This window comes from Salminus brasiliensis, chromosome 22 (assembly GCF_030463535.1).
Source record: "Salminus brasiliensis chromosome 22, fSalBra1.hap2, whole genome shotgun sequence".
Lineage (NCBI taxonomy): Eukaryota > Metazoa > Chordata > Actinopteri > Characiformes > Bryconidae > Salminus > Salminus brasiliensis.
Window position 1 is genome coordinate 9220435 of NC_132899.1, and position 21178 is coordinate 9241612.

General features: G+C 41.1%; 2 protein-coding genes across 6 annotated transcripts in view; both read right to left on the bottom strand.

The window, feature by feature from the left end:
* The window catches only part of mtr (5-methyltetrahydrofolate-homocysteine methyltransferase), a 32056-nt gene extending 28576 nt beyond the window's left edge, over positions 1 to 3480 (bottom strand). For both annotated transcript variants that reach the window (XM_072667723.1, XM_072667725.1), the window contains exons 1-2: positions 3322 to 3480; positions 1 to 166 (exon numbers count right to left, since the gene is read on the bottom strand). The exon at positions 1 to 166 is cut by the window's left edge and continues 52 nt beyond it. In XM_072667723.1, the coding sequence (XP_072523824.1) occupies positions 1 to 166; positions 3322 to 3355 (200 nt within the window). In that variant the 5' untranslated portion in view covers positions 3356 to 3480. The remainder of the gene's footprint in view (positions 167 to 3321) is intronic.
* Positions 3481 to 5700: 2220 nt separating this feature from the next.
* LOC140544497 (alpha-actinin-2-like) overlaps positions 5701 to 21178 on the bottom strand; it is a 31446-nt gene continuing 15968 nt past the window's right edge. Inside the window, exons 9-21 of one of the 4 annotated variants that reach the window (XM_072668076.1) lie at positions 20309 to 20401; positions 19348 to 19578; positions 18753 to 18900; positions 18026 to 18176; positions 12890 to 12998; positions 11717 to 11857; positions 10989 to 11171; positions 9832 to 9966; positions 9546 to 9725; positions 8209 to 8355; positions 7144 to 7209; positions 6658 to 6816; positions 5701 to 5940 (exon numbers count right to left, since the gene is read on the bottom strand). In XM_072668076.1, coding sequence (XP_072524177.1) covers positions 5782 to 5940; positions 6658 to 6816; positions 7144 to 7209; positions 8209 to 8355; positions 9546 to 9725; positions 9832 to 9966; positions 10989 to 11171; positions 11717 to 11857; positions 12890 to 12998; positions 18026 to 18176; positions 18753 to 18900; positions 19348 to 19578; positions 20309 to 20401 — 1902 coding nt within the window. In that variant the 3' untranslated portion in view covers positions 5701 to 5781. Of the gene's footprint in view, positions 5941 to 6657; positions 6824 to 7132; positions 7210 to 8208; positions 8356 to 9545; positions 9726 to 9831; positions 9967 to 10988; positions 11172 to 11716; positions 11858 to 12889; positions 12999 to 18025; positions 18177 to 18752; positions 18901 to 19347; positions 19579 to 20308; positions 20402 to 21178 lie in introns of all 4 variants that reach the window. The other 3 variants (XM_072668078.1, XM_072668077.1, XM_072668079.1) reach the window with 3 other exon arrangements.

The following is a 21178-nucleotide window of genomic DNA, read 5'->3' on the forward strand; positions in this document are numbered from 1 at the left end:
TTTCCCTTAAGGCTTTTGGGGTGGTCCTTGAACTCCTGACCCCTGAAGTCCTCTTCTTCTAGTTTTCTTTGCTGGATCATAGTGCCCATCCCACCGTCCAGCACCATGATCCTCTTCTGGATGGTCTCTCTGAGTTCAGCTTCTATACAGGACATCCCACCTCCCCCTACAAACACATGCAAAAACATACAAACACGTTTAAATAATGAACCTTTCATGAACCCCCATGACTCCATCAACCTGGAGGAGTACACAGAACCAGTGACTGGCTACATCAGCATGTGCACTGACAATGTTACTGCCTCCAAAAATATCACAATACACCCAAACCAGAAGCCATGGATCACAGCAGAGGGGCGCAGGGGATAAGTTGGGCCTTAAAACAGTAAGGGCCAAGCTTTCACAGGCCATCAGAGAAGTAAAGCACACGCAAGCAAAGAAAATCCGTGAACACTCTCAGGACACTGCTGACACACAGTGCATGTGACAGGGTATCCAGGCGAATACCAACTACAAGTCACCACCAGCTGCTTGTGATAGCATGGCCTCTCTTCCAGGTGAGCTGAACGACTTCTATGCTCGGTCCGAAGCACAGAACAACATGGTGGTGAGGAAGACTGCACCTTCTCCAAATGACCAGGTCTGTCAACAGCTAATGTGTGGAGATCTCTACATAGAGTCAACCCCAGGGTTGAATAGCATACCCAGAAAAGTGCTCAGAGAATGTGGAGAACAGCTGGCAAATGGTCTTACAGATATCAACATCTCTCTGAGCACCGCAGACCACAGTCCACCGCCATTATCCCTGTGACGAAGAAGTCCCTAGTCCTGCCTTAGTGACTACCATTCTGATGCAATTACACTCATCATTATGAAGTGCTTCAAGAGGCTTGTCATGAGGCACGTCACTGGACACATCGTCCCAAACGTTCTACAGACGATGCCATCTCCATCACACTACACCTAGCTCTCAACCACACGACAACAGGTCTGCTGTGGAAATCGTCAAGAGCACCAAGTTCCTCTGTGCCCACATCGAAGAGAACCTGGTCCCTGTACACCAGCTCCAAAGCTAAGACAATCCAGCAGCACTTCTACTTACTGTTGTTCTGGTTCCATGCTGCACCATCCTGGAGTTCTGGAGGAATTAAATTTTGCTCCACTGTGATGGAATGACAAGAAAAGCCTTGACTTGATGTCTGAAGTCTGATTCTTTAGTTTTGCCCACATGCCCAGAGCAGGTTCTGCCCAAGTCATCGTGAACTAAACCACAACGCCGGCAGCGATTCACTATTCAACAGCGGCTGTCATCCTAGATTTACCCTTAATCTGGAAATCCAGCCCTTTGTGCTTACTTAACATTACACAAACCCTGGATGCCCTGGAAGGTGTATTGTGTTGTGCTTTAATAGCAAAATACTAATATTTCTGTGTATTTTTGTTCTTCACTGCTAAAGAATGACTGCAGAAATCACAGACCATTGATTCATTCCCTTCCGTTTTATAGAAATGAAGCCAATGTTTTGTTTGCCATGTTTTCAAATGTGCACCAGACTCTGTGCAGAACAGACCAGAGGCGGAGAGGCCAGACTTGCTTATTTATTTGATAGAGCCGCCTCCTTCTCTCAGACCAAGCGTGTCTCAGACCACCTTCACTGAGCTCACAGCACAGAAGCAGGGCAGATACCCCCCTGGATTCAGGGTTTCAACAGTAAAAGTGCAGGTCATGTCAGTCCCACTACAACTCAGCTACTCCATGGAATGAACAGAAAGGGTGTGATGAAACCCTGCCTTTCTTACGATATAGCAGAATATGGTTGAGCAACTAAAAAAGGGCAGCTCCTGGTTGTGGCTACGGAGGTGACATGGAGTGTGGGGGTGAACAACAAAGAAAAGGCAGCTGCACAGAGTGGCGGGTAGACGATCCCATCTTACATCCCATCAATGTCCCTCTTCCATTAGAGGTACTGTGAACGGTGGTCTCCAGCTGACGACTCGGCGTATACTTATATCTGGAGCATTTCCATTGGTCCATTCATCATGACAAAACGTAAGGTAAAGAAAAACTACCACAGAGAGAAAATCTCAGTCCAAAGGTGAAAAAAAGGAGATGCATTGAGGCTGAATGCAATAACACACTTACACCCAAAACATTTTGTTGATGATAAATGTTTAAAATTATGCTAATTTGCTCACTTTGTGCACCTTTATAGGTTTCAGATAATAATAGTACAAATTGAAGAATCTGAAAAACGAAATTAAATGCTATATGTGCCCAAAATGCTGCAGATTTTTCTCTCATGACTGAAAGACAACCTGTGGAATACCAAGAACAGGACCAGGACCAAGACCAAGTCCTAACAGTAGGACAGTGGTTCTCAGCGGTTAGAGCGCCGGGCTATCGATAACAGGGTTGTGGGTTCGATTCCCAGGCTTGGCAAGCTGCCACAGTTGGGCCCTTTACCCTCTCTGTGTACTCACTGCCCCTAGTTCACTAGTGTGTGTGTGTGTGTGTGTGTGTGTGTTCACTACCACAGATGGGTTAAATGCGGGGGACACATTATTATTTACCAGTAATATCCATAATGCCTCATGATTAACAGTAAATATCCACTAAATGATTTATCATTTATCAATTTATTGATCGCCAAGCAGTTGAAATGGTGAGTAAAACTTGTAAAACATCTTTTCATGCGTTATTAATATTTAATCTGAATTTGGAGTGCTTGTGCAAACCATTCAAAGTGCCGAGGTAAAGGCCACACAACCCATACATTAGAGCCACCCTCACTCCGGCTGTCATGCTTATCGTGGTTTGTGTTCCACTGAGTGCAATAACCTTGTACAGTTTCAAGGCCTTCTTAAGGCCTAGTTTCTTGCAGCATGTTTGGACATCTGTATGGGCATTAAACCACTAACTCCATTCTGCTGTGTGTAACACAATCACAGACTACCTGTCTCCCTAATCTGGAATAATCAACATCATCAACTCACTCATTACTGACCTGATTGAGCTGATTTAGAAAATAGTCCTTCCACCTGTGCTCAGGCAAGGAGGTTATGCAGATGAAGGGGGGTGTTATGTCATATGTCTGGTGTGGGCATTAGGGGGTTAAGTGAGGCAGGCTGAGTGTGCATGGTGTGCGTTCAGACAAGCTGTCATCTGAATCTGGCGCCCTGCACTAACTAGCTCACTACCTCGAATGCATCCAGATCAGCTCAGGCCTTTTCTTACAGACTGGTCTCGAGTCGGTCTGTGTGTAAATCAGAGATCAGCTGGCTGCTGATGGATGTTACGTGACTTCAACGATATAAACTCACCTTTTCCTGTCGCGTAATGAATCGTGGGCGGCATTTTTAAAACTCTGACGAACTTCTAAGCGGATCCCAAATGTAAAAGCGGCCAACCGAGCGGTCTTGAGTCATGCACGAACTCCCCGGACTGTTTTCCAGCTCCTGCAAACTTTCTGCTCCAGCGGCTCCAACGTGCCAGCCACATGGGTCCACTGCGCATGTGCCAAACGAGCGCCGAGGGTTGCACCATTTCCGCCTCGTGCAGTTAGCGTGGGTGAGCGTACCGCGTGAACTTTACACGACAGTGTAAACTTATATAACTTTACACAGGTTTAATCTTTACGCTTAATGTGACTCAGGAGTAAAAAGTACTCCTGCCGTGTGTGCTTGGTTTAAAGCAAGGCAAAAATCCTGCTATAGTTTATTTACAATTAGTTTTTTTAATTATTTACATTTAAATGTCAAATTAAAAATTACAAACTGTTTTATAATCACTTTTAATCATTTGAAAATAATTTTGATAATAGTTCATACATTAATGTTAATGAACATTAATACTCAAATACTAAAATGTGCTTATGGCTTATTTACTCTTTAATTTTGTTTTATTGAGATTTATTGAAATTTATTGAGATTTATTGATTGCGATTATTTTTGTCCCATGTGCTGAGATGCCCAGTTCCACCCCAGTACCACCCGTCCTGGCTGCTCCACTCCACCCTGCTGCCGGCTGTCCTGCTCTGGGGCCTTGCATTGATGCCTCCTCACCTCACTGCATGACCATGCTTCTGACTGCTTATCTGCATGGACTTATCATCTCACTCACATTTTCATCTTTTATGGCTTCATGGCACATTTACATTCACTTTACTAAAGTCATATCATTTATATATATATATTTACATTCGCAATTTTGTTCTGCATTTATTTTATAGAGTGTTTATTTTATAGAGTGTTTTCTTATACGAACGGTTGCAGCTGTAACAACTGGAATTGCCTTCCTGGGATCAATATTAAGTATTTCTAATACTTTATTTCTAATATAATAAAAGTATTTCTGATTCTGATTACCATTTTCCCTCTTAATTCAGTTAAGTTTTATTGTTGTTTTTTATTGTTATTATCCAGTGTCCAGTAAAAGAGGATGGGTTCCCCTTTTGAGTCTTGATCCCTCTCAAGGTTTCTTCCTCTCGATCTGAGGGAGTTTTGCCTTGCCCCTGTTGCCACTGGCTTGCTCGTAAGTCCGAGGCTCGGACCCGGATCTCTGAAAAGCTGCTTTAAATAAAATAATAAATGGACCGACACAAAAGACAGCTACCATAAACACAACACCACTGGTTTCACTGGATACTTTTCAGAACTGCTGGTGTTACGGACAGCCTCCCTGCTGAAAAACCCAGCAGCTTAAGACCAGCTTTTGCTGGTAGCTGGTTTCGGATGGTCTAAGCTGGTATTTGATGGTCGAGCTGGTTATCAAGACCAAAACATGGTGTGTCATTCTCAGCACGTCAGTGTCAGTGCAGCGCTGAGAACGACCCACCACCCAAAAAATACCTGCTCTGTGGTGGTCCTGTGGGGTGTTGACCACTGGGGAACAGGGTGAAAGGAGGCTGACGTAGTACACAGAGAAACAGATGGATGACATACTGTAATTATAGAACTGCAGTGTGCTCCTTTATGGTAAGTGAAGCTGATAAAATGGGTTCATTCCAATATACTATTTTCAATAATATTTTGATTTGACTATATAGATGTATATGGAGTGATGGAGTGCCATCTAGAACCAGTCAGCGAACATCAGTACCTGACCTCACTAATGATCTTATGACTGAATTCAGTCAAATCCTCTTGACGATGTTCCGACGTCTGATGTAAATTAGAAGAGTAGAGGCTCTTACTGTTGCAAAGGGTGACCCACTTCTTATTTAAAACTTTGCTTTCAGAAGAAACACTGATGTCTACACACTTTTGGATGTGAGGTAGATGAGATTTTTTTTGAGTGTAGGCAGTGTGCTTACAGTATAACCTTCAGTATAGACTGGTGGATTTTGTTGAAGTATTTTTACATGGTATTAAAAGCCATAGACAAAGAGCAACAACTGCTTGCTGTCAGCTGGATTTATTGAATTATTTCTTATGTAATACAGAGAGTATACAGATTGGATACAGATTTTCCGATACAGATAAAGCCGGTTTAATGGTTTAAAATATATTAAAATAAGTTATCAAGACATTCTTAGGGGGTCTTTGTTCTAATATTAGAGCCTATTTAAACCAATCTGAAAAATATTCCCTAAAATACAAATTACGACTCAAATATTTTAGCCTCATATTTAACTTATGATCTAAAATGCAAACATCTTAAAATTTCTTTCCTTAAATTTCATTATTCAGCAAAAAAAAAAAAAAAAAAAAAAAATCTCAGAGAGAGTCAGAGACATTGAGAGAGGTTTTTTTTGTTGGAAGGTTCAGATCTGCTATCTGCCATTAGAGGTCGCTCTCCCCATACAGGGCAGTAGAGAAGGCGGAGTAGTCCAGAGCTCCTGGAACTCCATCAGGGCCTGCATATAGAGGCATTCTGGAGATGCAGTACTCGGCCTGCTCGGGGGGCAGCTCACGCCGCAGCTCTTCGATCAGAATATACGGCTGTGGACAGAAGAGAAGAGACAGCAGCACGACACTTCGATTACTTCGATTTAGATTTTATAACTGCAGCCAAACTCTACAGCTCAGATTCATAAAACTAACGATTCAGCTTGGTCTGTCATCCATATGATGTATGGAGGATAAGCAGCTAGACTTTTCTCTGTCCTGGTACCAATGTGGTGGAACAGACTTCCCCTGGGTGTCCGAACAGCACTGGGGAGTCACTTGCTGTCTTTAAAACACAGCCAGAAGACCATCTCTTTCAGAAGTACTTTCACGAGGTAAAGGTGCATGTACTATGTACAGCAAACTGTGCCCCCCATCTGTGGTAGTGAACACACACACACACTAGTGAACTAGGGGCAGTGAGCACACAGCAGTTGGCAGCCAACTCCAGCGCCCAAGGAGCAGAGAGGGTGAAGGGCCTTGCTCAAGGGCCCAACAGTGGAAGCTTGCTAAGCCCGGCTATCGACTATATCGGCTATTTTACACTGTAAAACTGTAAAACACTGTAATCCTTGCTTATGAATAAGCAGACGTGTCACCCCAGCACTACTTCCTCTGGATGGCCCTGGTGGTGTGTTTTATGAATCTGGATCCATCTCATACTTCATGTTGGCGTCTGGACATGATTTTTGTCTCTCATGTTTGAGTTGAAATGAATGAATCAGCAGCTACACACACACAAACACACACACACACTCACACAACACACACCTTATCGCCCGCTAGGATCCTGAAGGAGGCGGCAACCTGTTCCGAAGTGTCCATTTCACTTGTCTCGCGGGTCATGAAGTCCACAAAGGACTGGAACGTCACCAGTCCCTTGCCGTTTGGATCGACCAGTGACATGATCCGTGCAAACTCTGCCTCACCCTGCACACACACAGATACACACACACACACGAGAAACAATGAACTAAAACTATTAATGGGGGACAGTAAAAATCAGTCTGCCTCCCTCTTCTGTAACCTAGCACTGTTCATTCTTTCTGTTTAATACAGTGATGAAGTGGGACAGAACCAATTCACTTTGAATTGCTGGTAAACTCCAGGGTAAGAGTGTATGTGTGACGCCCTGTGATGTGTGTGTGTGTGTGTGTGTGTGTAAAGAGGCTTTACACAAAACTGTAAGACAAAATGTGTGATGACATTAAAAGATAAATATTCATCATTCTTTTATGATAAATGTTCATTTTTTACCAGATCATAACCCATGGAGATGAGACAGGCTCGGAAATCATCGGTCTCCATGCCTCCTTTCTTCTTCTGTAGGATGGAAAGAGAGAAGAGAGTGAAGGACAGACAGGAAAAATAGAAAACAATGGAAAATAAAGGATGTGCAGAGAAGGCAGAGAGAGGTGGAGAGACAAACAGATGAATGAGGAAGGAAAAACACAGTCAAATCAGAGATGAACCAAGATAAGATGAAGACTGCAGCCTTCTCTCTCTCTCTCTCTCTCTCTCTCTCTCTCTCTTTCAGAACAAACCGGCTAATGAACAGTTTCTACCCACAAGCCATCAGGTTCCTGAACAAGCTGTGAACCTTTCACCAACACCACTGCCCTGGACACTTTATTATTAATAGTATATATAATACTGCTATGAACAACATCACTAAGTCACTTTATACAACAGGAATAGACATTAACATATATATTTATATTTAGCTCCACTCTCTCTCAGACTATACCTGTCTCATAAATGTACAAATCAGAGACTTTCTACAGATCCCTCCTGTCTTTGTATATTCTGTATTTTGTGTATATTTTGTGTGTATTTTGTATTTATTGAATATATTTTTAACTTAATTTTAATATGCTTAGAATGTCTATAGTTTTGTCCTCCTGTAGAGCATCAACCTGAGCCTCACCACAAGCATTTCAAAGCATAAATGTCCTGACATGTTGTGCAAATGACAAATAAACCTGAAACTTGAAACTACCTAATGTTGCTTCAGATGAAATGTTAAATAAAGTATACTGAAGTTTTTCTGCGTCCAATATAGCTACCATTTATTAAAACTACAGCAATGATATACATTTTACTGTGTTTTTACATATAGCGCAGTTGCACACTTAAAATGTTCACAATTAATTAATTTTTAACAGCTTTTCTGCAGGACAATTCTTTTATTTGATGAATTAATACAGACAGACACTGACTGGTGCATGCTGGGTTTCATTACTGTCAGGTAAAAACAGCTATATACAGCTATATATAGCGGTCAGTATGTGAGAACTAGAGTGTGAGGCTGGGTGGAGTTACCCTGTCAAAGTGGCTGAAAGAGGAGCGGAACTCGTTGAGCTGCTGCTGGCTGATGCCCTTGGCGTCACGGGTCAGGATCTGAGTCTCGATCTCGTTGATGGTGCGAGCGATTGTGGTCAGAAGAAGCTCCCAGCCCACACGGATGTGCTGCCGTTACCATGAAGACAGGACATACAGATCAGCACTAATGCTGTAGAATGTGACTTATAGATATGATGGGTTCACATGTTGAGTTTGAGAGTACATACTGTACACGCATTCACACACACACACACACACACACACACACACACACACATACACGTACTTAGCTGCTTGGTACATCAACCATATCTGTGCACTTTGTAGATGTGCTAGCAATTACTGTAATGTAGAAATCCCAGTAACCCCACACATACATTGAAAGCAAGGTTCACATGACCCTGAACTTCTAAAATCACATTGTGTACACAGAGTGAACACAGTATAACCACATCATAGAATTAAATCTATGAACTCTAGGCTCCTTTCTCAATTTTAAGACCTATAATTAAGGATATAACTATTCTATAAATGATTAATTAACTGCTATGAAACTAAGTATGTAAGGAACATATGAAAGTAATATTTATTTCTAAGAAAGAAGAAAATCATTAATTTAACGATTTTCTATTTATTTAAGTGAGTCCTGCCTATCTGTGGCGGTCCGCTCAGAGTGAGTTCTTTTGGCACCAGTGTAGTGGGGAGTTGAGAATTGGACCATTATCCACCAAAGCAGCTGTGCGTGATGAGTAGAGTAGTGCAGGGAATCAGTGGGCAGGAACTATGCAAACGATCAGATCAAGATTGCTGTAGTATTTTTTATTAATACAGCAGTTCTATAAATCTTTCTTCACTGAAAACTCAAGCATGATTATAATCGCTGTCCCACAAAAACCTTGTATCTCCAAGACGACATTTTTACAATGGAAGTGAATGTAAAAAGATTTAATTACATGCCATTTTGGAGCATTTCTATTGGTCCATTCTTGGTCCATTAACATTTAAAACAACATTAAAAACAACCGCAGGGTTCTCCGATTATTTCAAAAAGTTTTTTTTAAAAGGCAAAAATGGAGATGCAAGGTTTTTGCATAACAGCGACATTATATACAGTCAGTGGTTTGTGGCTTCTGCGCTATTGTATCCGCTCACTCTCATTAATATGACTTTTATGGCTAAATGACTGAGAAGACATGTTGTACAGTACTGTAGGTATACACACAGTATACAATCAATCAATCAATCAATCAATTCTTATGTGTGTGTGTGTGTGTGTGTGTGTGTGTGTGTGTTGATGTGTTTATTAGTATGGGTACCTCCATGGTGTAGTTGGTGTGTTTGTTATCGAATACAAGCGACTCCTGGATGAGTTGGTGGTCTCCCTCCAGCTTGTCTATGTTGGTTTTGTAGTTGATGATCATGCTCTCGTACTGTTTCAGCTGATTCATCTGATCCTCCAGAGCGCCGCTGGCGTCCACTGAGCTGTGAAGGATCTCCTAGAAAACACACATTACAGGAAACCCCTGCAAGTCACTGAAAGCACTACAATCCACACACCTCACAAAGCCTGAGCATGTGTTTGTGTTGGTGCTGGTGTGGCACCTCCATACGAGCTTGTATCCAGGGTCCGATGAGGTTGGCCTGAGCGGCAAACTGCCTCCTCAGCCGCTCGTTCACCTGCTGCCTGGACAACTCCTCCTGCAGAGCACTGTCCCTCTGCGGAACCAGCCTCTTCACCTATAAACATTTTACATCATTTAAAAATATAATAAAACACATATATCCTATATACTGATACCAGTCTGATGTTGCCTTTCTTTAATAACTGCCATCTGAGCTCTGGCCCTACTGGTAAGTTAAGCATCCTCGGCAGTTAGCATTCTTCTTCAAGCACACTGAGCTTTAATGACGTTGCTGTTAGAGGCAGTTTGAAAACCTGCGGTGGACTTGGAAGAGCTCAGCGCTAGTCCTTGATGGTTTAGATGTGGATGAAGAATGTAGATCCTTAGGTTGCTTGTTCTAGCATGAGGGCAAGGTTCTCCCCCCCCCCCCCCCCCCCACCCAGTGGCCTGGTGTTTAGAATTGTGCCTAGGGTTTGATCCCGTGGACCAGCAGGTAGCAGAAATTTGGGGGTAAAGAAAGTGATTTCTCCTCCTTTAACATTCATGGCAATGGGGCACCTAACTCCCAACTGCTCCCTGGGTGCTGAGGTGGTGCTCAGCACTCTGGCTGTTTTGGTGTTCTTACTGCATTGGATTACAGATGAGTTAAACACAGAGGTTGTGTTTCGCAGCACTGCTATGCAAAAGTGTGTTTCTAATTTAATCAGCTCTCATCCTTACATCTTGGTAGTATCTTGTGTGATAGGTGGGGCTGGGTATTTGACTAAATTAGGAAGAAAACTGGGTAAAATCCAGCAAATTTGAACTGAAGAATTTTACCCATAATGCCATACAATACCCCAGAGTAATAATGGTGACTAGACAAGGCTGCTAAGCCCTGCAAAGGGCTGCAGTTTGCATAGAAACTTTTGCTCAATGCTGCCAAAGACTATGGCAGTGAACTGCCAGTGGGAGCATCCTTTCCCTGAAACAATAACTTTAAATGTAAATGAGACAGAACTTTAAATGTAAATAAAAGTCTAGATATTTAATTGCAAATAATTTGACCAGTATTATTGATGCATTCAACATGAAGTGTTCAGACATGTTAAAAAAGCAACACATGCAGCCACTATCACAGCAAATCCTTCAACATACCTGTTCCCACTTAAGGCTGAGCTCAGTGGGGGTGATGCTGCAGTACATGTTGGTGAGGTTGGGTGCAATACCATAGCTCTGAGCAATCTTCTGCACTTCATTATGGATGCTCATAATGGCCTGCCTCTCGTTATCGGCCTCCGGCAGCGTTGCTTTGAACTGCTCATGAGCTCCAATCAGATTCTACGCACACATACATACAGGCACACGCACAGTTAAGCATATGCTACAGCTTCACCTCAAATTACCGATACAAAGAAATGCATCATGATTTATAGAGTAATTAATTGAGTAATTATGAGTAATTCATTATTTATATTTATTTATTTATTTTTGTCTTTCCCAGAGTTCTGGTCAACACTCTGTAATGGCTAGTACAAAACTGCATTAAATCTGAGCAACAGTGTTAATAAAAAACATGTGACCTGCACTCAGTGGTGTCACTTACTCTGGCGGGAAACATGTAGAATGCATTACATTTTTACATTACAACTGTTAATTAATTCTGTTTTATGGACTTTTTCTGATTCTGTTGAATCTAGTTTGAAGATAATGGTGGAAATGGTGGACAATATCAATGTTAATGGTTTAAATGGTTTAAACAGATTAACTGATGAGTCTAATCTATCCATGCTTAAGCTGTACCAGCAATTCTAGAACGGAGCCATATATACACCCTTGGTGAGATAAAGAGGCAGAGGTAGAGACAGAGAGTGATTAAGCATCACCTGTATCTCCTCCACACTGTGCACTAGGAACATGTCCTGCAGGTCCTCCATGGCTCCCTCCATCCAGTTATTAAAGGGAGCAGATCTTTTAGCAAACTCCAGGAAAAGCTGATCAATAGTCTCCAGCAACTTCTCTGTCCTCTTACAAACACACACACACACACACACACACACACAAAGGTCACACACAAAGGTCTTGATTCCATCTATTGTATGTTCCACAAGAGGATCTAGCTCTGGTACAACTGATCATAAGTTCTGCCTTAATTTCAAGCAATCCTGTGCAATCTTCAGAAGGTGTGCACAGCAAAGGGGTGTTATGTTGCTTGTTCAGGATTCAGGACTTAAGGAAAGATTAGTCAGATGTTCCTTCCTAAGATGGTAGGGATCAGTAATGCAACTGAATTTAGTTAAGCAGCAGTTTTAAACTAACCGTGTTAAGTAAGAGTCGAGTAAGTACTTAAGTACAAACTTACATCCACTATATGTCCAAATGTTTGTGGACACCCCTTCTAATGAATGCATTCAACTACTTTAAGTTGCACCCACACAGCTTGTCAGAGACAAGTACATGAGTACTGTTAATAGAATAGGACTCTCTGGAGCAGATAAACATGAACCTATTGGCACCATGCCTAATGCCGAGGCTGGATGGGTATCAAGCCCCGAAACTGTTTTTCTATGGAATAATGCCACTCCATCCAATACGTTTGGGGTAAATTGGGGATGATGTGGGGTGGTGATCATCCAACATCCTAACTTCACTAACATTCTGACTTTATCTTGTCACAGCAATGCTCCAACATCTAGTAGAAAGCCTTCCCTGGACAGTGGAGGCAGTTACTCCAACAGACACAGGATAGACTCATTTTTAATACCCTTGATTTCAGAAGAAACAAGAAATGAGACGCTGTCCCAATACTTTTGTCCATATAGTGTATAACTGCTGCAGACTAGACATGATCCCCAAAACTAATGTATTATGTCTATTGGTATCTTAACTAAAGATTGACCTAGCTGGACAAGTACCTGAGCATAGGTGGGTGTTGGGATTGGTCAACTGCAGATATCCGTTTTTGTTTAGCAATGCTAGGGGCATTTCTCCCAGTACCTCTGTGTCTGAGTGAGACTTGTGTGTGTGTGTGTGTGTGGGTGTGTATGTGGGTGTCCTACCTCAAGTGCCTCCCTGCGTTTCTGAGTCAGAGTTCCCAGCTGGTCCCACTGGTCACAGATCCTTTGACAACGTTCATTAATGGATGCCGAAGCGTGGTAGTCCAGCTCACTGTGGACAAACACACACACACACACACACACACACACAAAGAACAAGCCTATATGTTATTTCTCTCTTTCTCGCCATAGTGGAATACATAGGATGTAGGCAAACATACCTGTAGACGTTCACACATACACATACACACACGTTTGAAAATAAACAGTGTGTAAAGTATCGGTGTGAATTGTGAAAGAGTGGACCGTGTTAAACTCAGAGCTAGAGACATGCAGAGGTGCTTTGGCAGACCCTGAAAGGCGCCTTGACCTTTCAGGGTCAGCACGTTCATGAAAAGTTCTATTTGACAGCACACACATACACATACACACACACAGACACAGGCTGATGTGATGATTTAGCCGGGGTCCACGTGTGAGGTTTTTGATAAGCTGAAACCCGAAGCAAAGAGACTATAGATCACACACAGCCCCTGATACACTGATCACCCCATGGCCAAAGTCCAGCTGTCAACAGATTAGCACTAAGGTCTCTTAAGGTCCCTTAAAGCACACGACTGATATCCCAAACTGATATAACAGCAGAGAGGGAGAGACAAAGAGGGAGGGGGGACTTTGATCCTTCATGTCTTACGTTATTTCTTTTTTTGTCTCTGTCTTTTACTAATTTATAATTATGTAAAGCTGCTTTGTGACAACAACAGTTGTAGAAAGCTATACAAATAAATTTGACTTGACTTGACTTGACTTGACTTGACTGTGGCTTTGTATCTCACGCTATAACGGTCCCTCTTTTATATTATTGCTTAAATAACACAGAACCCAGTTGTGGAAAGGCACTGCCTCCACCCCCCCACCCCAAATACTAAAGAGGAGGGGTGTCCCATGTGTACTAACCCCCTATCTGACCCCAGAACCAAATAATGCAGATTTTCTAAAAGCTATTTATCAGGAGTCAGGGATACACACACACTCTCTCTCTCTCTCTCTCTCTCTCTCAGGGATCTGTGTGTATCCCAGTCTCCCTTTAATGTGACACATAAACTGGTCAGTGATTTAATGCAGGTACATGAGGACAAAGTCAACTGCCCCTGAACCCCAGCGATGTGTCACACAGCCAAACACATTCCTTCCTGGGCACAGTGACCGGAATTAGACACACACACATTCAGAAACCAGCGTGGACAACTCAAGGACAACTGCAATGGTTCATGCCAGTCCAACAGAGACACAACTCAAACTGCTGAAGCACACACTACCTCTCCAAAAATCTGGGTCTTCTGTAAAACGCCAGGAATTATAATATTAGAATAGACAGAAACTATCAAAGATAGGTCAGTAATCTGAATGCTGCTCAGTACAGGTATTGATGTATTGGTTAGAACACAGTTAGAAGAATGGTGGTGGCTCCAGTTTCTCCAGCAGCTTATACTGGCCTTCTCTAGCAGTTTTAGAAACAAGGAAGCTTAACACACTCAAGCTTAACATCACAATGGATTGTTGATTTAATATGAGTACATAAATATATAAAAATATTTGGCATTATCCATTTGTTTTGTTCCATTTATATATATATATATATATATATATATATATATATATATATATATATATATATATATATGTGTGTGTGTGTGTGTGTGTGTGTGTGTAATAAAAAGAACTGTAAAAAGGTAATATTTTAAAAACTGTAAGACTAATGACCACTTTGGCCTGTACTACACTCAGGATTCACTAGAGGGCAGTGTCAGACCAATGGTTTATGGGCTGCTATCAGACGCATGAGGGGAAAATAAATAATAGCACACCTTTTATTCAGAGCATTCAAATGAATCAGAATCATTTCTAATTTGATTCACGTAATTAATGTAGCTAGAGTGCCTCAGCTTAATTAAAGAATTCAGATTAAGCTGTATCCACTGACACATATGTGTTAAGTTGCACACAGCTTGTATAATCTCCACAGAAAAGCAGTGCCAGTAGAACGGGACGCTCTGGAACAGCTGCACTTGAGCCTAAGGTCATCATGCCCAAGCATTGGCTAGAGGGGTATAGGGCTCTCCAGCACTGGACTGCAGAGCAGAGGCACTGCATTCTCTGGAGTGATGGAGCTCCATCCAATACCTTTGGGATGAGTTGAAGTGATGCTTGTGACCCAGAACAAATCATTCAAATTCAGCACCTGACCTTACAAGTTCTCATGGCTCAGTGCAATCAAATTGTCACTGTGGTGTTCCAACAAACTCTCTAATAATATAATCATACTGCTATAAAAAGATAATTAATGGTTTCAGACAGGTGTTGCTTCAGAGCAATGCTTCATGGGTGGTCAACATTAGAATCCTGCACTAAAATGCAGGATTTACATTTTAATTACATGAATTTTGTAATCATGGAACACAATATGCTTTTAATGAATGTATTGTGGATATCGTCAGTGCTTAAAGAGCACTGATTATCTGCACATTTCATTAAAAAAAAGAGTGTAATCAGTCGTTTTTATTCAATGGAGTGCAGCATATTTTGAGTAAAAATCACTGCTCTCAGTATGGGAAAGTGTTTGGATAGCAGCTTTAAAAAAAAAAAAGAAAGAAACACTGTTGGTGTATTTTGTCTACATGATGCAATATTGTGCTAAATATTGTATATCATAAGAAATGTCTTTAAATATTGTGATATATATTTTTTTCCATATTGCCCAGCTCTACCATGAAGTAATTTATGGCAGTATTTATCTATTCTGTATCCTAAACACCTTCTACACTCCTAACACATAATGGTGCTATAAATGGTAGTTTTAGCAGTTCCATAGCAGAACCACTTTTGGTTCCATAAAGAACCATGTTTGCAACAGAGACGCATGACAGTTAAAATCCTTTAAAAGGCTAAATAACCTTATCTTAATGTAAAGGTCTTTTATACTCACATATCCTTATTGCAAACATGGTTCTTTATGAAACCAAAAGACATTTGTCTAAGGCATCACTCAAAGAACCATTTAAAACCATTAAGAGCATATGTCTGTAATGAAGGGTGTCCCACGGGGCTCAGTTCTAGGTCCACTACTTTTCTATTGGGGATGTGGAGTCCCTACTTTAAGGACTCTTTTGTACAGAAAAGTAAATTATGTTCCCAGTTCTTTTAGGTCTGTTTGTATTATAATAACATACATCTACTGCAATCATGTGCTGCTGAAAGTGGTCATTTAAACTTTAGAAAATAGAGAAAAAAATAGAGCGGTGACACATTCAGTTTAGAACTGCCATTAATGGTATCATATAACTGTCATTAATCTGTCAGTATAAAAAACTTTTATAAGTAGTGCTACCTTTGATAACCATCACTTACATTTGCAGTAATGTGTCTTTAGTGGTTTGAAAGCGCTGTGAGTGGTGACGGTAAGAGCAGTTCTATCTGCAGAGAGACATAGTGGAACTTTATCTATGACCTACAAGCACAAAGGTCTGGCATCCTCACAACACTCTGTCCACAAATAGAAGGGTGAATATACCTCCTTGTTGTATATATATGTGTGTGTGTGTGTGTTCCTATCATAGTTACAAGTATGGCATTGAATCCGAGGAGAACCAACAGGTGTCCCGGTACATTTACAGTCCCCATTTAGAACAATGGCAATGCAAAAGAACCACCTCAGCTTTCTGAGGAGAAAGAAGCAAAACAAGACAGACATTTTCTGATGATTAATAAACCGAAGAACTTTGTTTTTTGATAAATAATTAAAAAGAATTGAGCAACATTCATCAATTATTTATACAAACAAAAACTCCGCTACAAATGAACATATTCAGTTTATCACCAGTTTAATCGAACGTGGTGTGAGTTAAAATGTTACCCCAATAGGTGGAGTGACCTGTAACTGGCCGAAGGACTTCCACCATACACCATATGTTCAAATGTTTGTGGACACCCCTTCTAATGAATACATTCAGCTACTTTAAGTTGCACTCATTGCTAACACAGATGTGCAAATGTGCACACACAGCTTGTCTAGTCCCTGTAGAGAAGTACTGCCAATAAACCAGATAAACAAATACCTATTGGCACCTTTTGACATTGAGCAGTAGAGCAATTCTGTATGAGAGGAGCTGGGGTGGTGATCATCCAACATGCTGACCTCACTAATGCTCTTGTCGCTGATTGCAATTGAATCCTCACAGCAATGCTCCAGAGTCTAGCAGAAAGCTTTCCATGGAGAGTAGAGAGCTACTCCTACAAAAGCTGGAGGAACCCATTTTTAAATAACATTGATTTTAGAAGAAACAAGGAATGAACTGTGTCCCAATCCTTTTGTCTATATAATGTATGTGTCAAAAACAGCATTTTTATTTTTTACTATAAAGTAGAACAGCAAATATCAGAAACAAAACAATGCAATAGTTTTTTTTTATTTATATCACATGCATATTACAATTGTGATAAATCTAAGCTTAAAAACTTTATTATGTGGATTTAATATGAGGATACAAAGTTCTGGGTGTTATAAAACTAAGTTTGCCATATGGAGGCTGTACTTTATCCTAGGTAGAGCTTATTCTTTATTGTTTATATGTTTAAAATTGCAACAACATGAAGCATTTTTATAATAATATAAAAAATGTATGTTTATTTACCCTATGTTAATTATTGTCAATTTACCCTTTATTGATGCTCACTGCCTGGCTCACTACCTCTGCAGTGTTTTGCACCTCATCCATGTTTCTGAGTGTTTTACAGAAAGTTTCTGTAACTTTCAGTGTTATATGAAACAAAAACTGCCATGTTTTAGAAATTTGGTATCGACTCTTGGTAGCATCGGTTCTTGTGAGATCTCTGGAGATGTGCAGGTTGCTTGCACTAAAGAAGATCTTTGCTCAAATACTTTGTTTAGCAAATCAAATTATTTAGCAGCAATTGTGCTATGTTTCCCCTCTTCCCACTACTATCTCATATGCTAATGAATTGCCCTTCTTATTGTCTCTGCTTTTCTAGATCAAGTACTTGGTATTGCAACTGCAACTGTGAAAAGGTGCTTTATTTGATCTGATTTGGAAACAGAAGTGAAAGATAAGGGGACTGTACTTGAGTTCCTGAGCAATGGCTGCTATTTGCTCCACTCGATCCTGATGGGCCGCCAGGTCACTCTCAAAAGACTCGTGTCTCCGTAGCAACGCTCGCACCTCGGTCAGAGAGGCAGTCTCGTAGTCCTTAAGCATCAGGAGCTCGTCCTTCCCTGCAAAACGGGCATAAACGTGGACAATATGGAGTGCAATCTCGCCTATTTGGCTGCTACTGTATTGAGCCTGGTCAGTAGTAATGTAATTTGCTAGACACTGGCATTAATGTGTCTGTTTTACAAAATAAAGTAACTGAGTGTCCTGCTATCCCTTTCTGCTGCTACACTGTGAATTTCCCCACTGCGGGACTAATAAAGGATTATCTTATCTTATCTTATCTTATCTAAAGCACTAATTTTATATCACTTTACATTTTAGTGATTTTACATAGAATGATATGTAAAACATCTTAAAGATAAAAAATTACAATTCAATACAATGAGGATTTGTACACTTTATAGAATTGTGACTCTTGAGAGAGTAGGACTGCAAGGCCGGACAAGAGGCCGTCAAAGACATGGGCTTAGACTTAAATGACATCTACCATTACAGATTTGTACGGACTATTTCTATATACTACTGTGAAAGAGGGAAGGTTCCTAGGGGGTCTACAGGACCCCAAACATAACATGGAGGTTAAACAGTGAGGTCTGTTTGACTTTGCACTCGAAGCTATTTGTCACACCCTTTACCTTTAGCCCAGGTCTCATGAGTGGTGGCTTTTTGCTTGAACTTCTCGGCCAGGTGATTGAGGCGCTCCAGACGGTGGATCTCGGTCAGGAGCCACTCTTCATAGCCTTTCTCTGCCTGTTCGAGACCCTGCCATGCACTTGCGATATCCTACAGCAACATAAACACAGCCTTAATGACGTGGTGTTTGACACAGAATTCATTGTTGAAAGGTGATGACAGGTGTAAAAATAGTTCATTCTGTACAACAGCTTAGAACATGGCATTATCAGAACCGTGACGTTCCATTTAGTAAACAGCTTTCTACGTCACGAATCGAACACTTTTCATGCATACGGCTCATTTATGAATAAAGGTTAAATATAGGTGTCCTCAAACTCTCATTCACACTCTCTCTTTTCTCTAAGTTCATACGATGCAAGGTCTCCTTCACTTGACTTACAGCTAACCCTACTCTTCTAAACTGAAGCACTGAACATAAACATTCAAGATCAGCCTCTTCAAGCCTTTCTTAAAAGCAAAATCATTCTCCCTAAGTGCTGTGGAGTGCCTCAAGCCCCAAATGATCCATTAGACATCCTAAGACTGAGCACTTACAGACACCATCTTGCCCTCAGAAGGCATGAAGGCAGGTCGGTTGCTGATGCGCAATTTGGTCTGCAGGGTGTTGAAGCTGATCTCCAGCTGGCACTTCTCCTGCACTTTAGGAGGCTTGTGCATGCGCCGGTAGTCACGGAAATCCTCCAGCTTTTTCCTCATGGCTGTCATGGTGGTTTCGGAAGTGCGGTTCTCCAGCCATGGCGTGGTGCGCCGGATCCATTCCAAGAGCTGGAGGAAATTAAGGTGAGAGAGTGAGGGAAATTAGGCCAGACTTTTTAATGCTAATATTCAGGACAATTTCCCCAAACATATTCCATTTTCTGTTCATTTATTGATTCTTCCAAAATCAAGGATATTAAAAAAGAGTTTATCCTGCTTTTGTTGAAGTAACTCTGGAGCATTGCTGTAAGGAATTGATTGCTTTCAATGACAAGAGCATTCATGAGGTCAGGATGTTGGATGGTCACTAATCCAACTCATGGCAGTAGTATTGGAAGGAGCCCCATCACTCACACAGTACCACTGTTCCACTGCTCAATACTCGGGGTCTATATTCCCTTTTGGCCCACGCCTGGTATTAGGCATGGTGCTAATAGGTCCAAGTTTACCTGTTCTAGCGACTCCTTGTCTACAGGAAGTAGTCTATATTCGTCTACAGGAAGCAGACAAGCTGCGTGTGTGCATTTGCACAATGTGCAATGGATGCAGCTTAAAAACAGCTGAATACATTCATTAGAAAGGGTGTCCACAAACATTTGTGTATCACACTCCTGTTTAAAACTAAACGAGCAAACACCTCAAACCAAGTAGGTCTTGACTGATCTACAATGATCTATCATTTTGGGTTATCCTTATAAATAATTAATAAATAAATAAATAAAAGTGCAATATGTGGCCAGTTTAAGATCTAGCAGAACAGAAGCACAACAGCTACACAACATAACGTTATGTGTCTTACCTCACTCGCCAGTTTCTCATAGTCTTCCATAAGCTTCTCGTTCTCCTGGTTGACCCCCAGAACCTTACAGATCCGGTTAGCAGCAGTCTCCGCCTTCAGTCACCACACACAAAAAGATATTCACCACTAATTATATCTCAGATTTCTGCACGTTTTTTTTAAGAATTAAATATTTTGGAACAATTTCATTTTTTTTCTATTTCTAATAATAATAATTCTATCAGTAGAACAGGGATATAGACAGTAAATAAAAAAGTGGATGTTTACATTTGAAAGTGTGATTAGATCTAGTCAATGATTAATAAAAATTATAATATACAGTGGGGGAAAAAAAGTATTTAGTCAGTCACCAATTGTACAAGTTCTCCCACTTAAAAAAAATGATAGAGGGCTGTAATTGACATCATAGGCAGACCTCAACTATGAGAAACAAAATAAGAAAAAAAAAATCTGAAAATCACACTGTCTGATTTTTAAAGAATTTATTTGCAAATAATGGTGGAAAATAAGTATTTGGTCAATAACAAAAGTTCATCTCAATACTTTGTTATATATCCTTTGTTGGCAATGACAGAGGTCAAACGTTTTCTGTAAGTCTTCACAAGGTTGGCACACACCGTTGCTGGAAATTTTGGCCCATTCCTCCATGCAGATCTCCTCTAGAGCAGTGATGTTTTGGGGCTGTCGGCAGGCAACACAGACCTTCAACTGCATCCAAAGGTTTTCTATGGGGTTGAGATCTGGAGACTGGCTAGGCCACTCCAGGACCTTGCCAGGACCTAACCCTAACCTTACCAAACCACTCCTTTGTTGCCCTGGCAGTGTGCTTGGGATCATTGTCATGCTGAAAGACCCAGCCACGTTGCTGAT